Source organism: Cephus cinctus, unplaced genomic scaffold (genome assembly GCF_000341935.2).
Source record: "Cephus cinctus unplaced genomic scaffold, Ccin1 Ccin1_scaffold0026, whole genome shotgun sequence".
Lineage (NCBI taxonomy): Eukaryota > Metazoa > Arthropoda > Insecta > Hymenoptera > Cephidae > Cephus > Cephus cinctus.
In genome coordinates, this window is record NW_014332774.1 from 21,592 (window position 1) to 22,911 (window position 1,320).

At 32.4% G+C, this 1,320-nt stretch overlaps 1 protein-coding gene across 1 annotated transcript; it reads left to right on the forward strand.

The window, feature by feature from the left end:
- Positions 1-6: 6 nt before the first annotated feature.
- On the forward strand, positions 7-1,314 carry LOC107267037. Its single transcript, XM_015738242.1, has 3 exons — positions 7-294; positions 547-693; positions 1,168-1,314. Exons 1-3 carry the CDS (start codon positions 229-231, stop codon positions 1,285-1,287), a joined length of 333 nt encoding a protein of 110 aa, XP_015593728.1. The 5' UTR covers positions 7-228; the 3' UTR covers positions 1,288-1,314.
- The last annotated feature ends 6 nt before the right edge of the window (positions 1,315-1,320 follow it).

The following is a 1,320-nucleotide window of genomic DNA, read 5'->3' on the forward strand; positions in this document are numbered from 1 at the left end:
GTCATCAGCGGAGTATCATTATTTCATTGTGATCTGCAAATACAATAGCGAATATTAGTCAGTACCTAAGCGTGCAATTATGGCAGATGCCATTCTAGAAGAAGAAGAAGAAGCAGATAATGTGCAAGTACAAGAAGGCGTAAAAGTACCATATATATCCTTTGAGGTGAATATTTTTGTATATTAGAAAAAACGGACACCAAAATTAAGGCAAAATGCAAAATTTGTATGGATGGAAAAGGTTCTTTGTCTGACGATATCCGGTCAACCGGAAATTTTATCAGACATTTAAAGGTAAGTCTATACTCAAAATGTATTATTATAAAAATATAAACATTGTAATTGTATTTGCTATTACATACCAGGCAGCTACAATTTCTTAAGATCTTGGAGAACGTGGAATCATTTTAGGGTTCATAAGTTAATGTTGTAATAAATTTTGATGTTATCTGTATTCTTGTGCAGAGCCATTTAGGAGCATTGTAAATATGATTTATGCATTATTGTTAAGTGGGTTATGCTTAACTTTTCATACATATATTGCAGCAAATGCATGAGTGGCACTACAAAAAATATTTGAATCATAAGAATGATCTAAAGATACAAATGAAAACGTCAAAACACAAAGATCACTCCCAATCCAGTGTAAAGGCATGGATAAAAGGTTTCCATTCTGCAGTATCAAAAATAAAGGTATGTATAATTTGCTTATTAAATGTTCCTGTAGAAAAAATTCAATGTAATCTCAATGTTATAAAACCTTGTATGACAGCATAAAGCTTGCAAATGTATTCCTTATAAATATCTAAACAAATTTGAAACTGCAACATTAGGATTTTTAACTGGATCAGAGTGGTGGAGGTCGATTCGACCCAGGCCAACCACACGATAAAGTGGTAAAAAAGAGCCCTACAGTGATTGAGTTAAGAAAGTATTTAATTTAATTGAGCATATTAAACATGTGTAATATACATTATAAGTAGCAAGTGTTTAGTGAATGAATCATCTGTCGTCAGACCGACTAGTTAAACTAAATTAGAGTACTCTATTTCATGAATCATTGGTGGATATTTTTCAGTTGTTATATAAACCTTACTTCATAGGACAATCTTAATAATAGGTTGATATCTCGCTACAATATTATCTTAAAAATCATGTTTCTTACAGCTATTGCAGTTGGTGGCATCTTACATTATAGAAGAAATGAGACCTGTGGTTACTGTAGAAAAGCCAGCATTTAGAAGCCTCCAGCATTTTGACACCTCCAAGTGGACAGGCTGTAACTAATTACTGCATTGAGTTAGAGGAATCAAAAAAGAC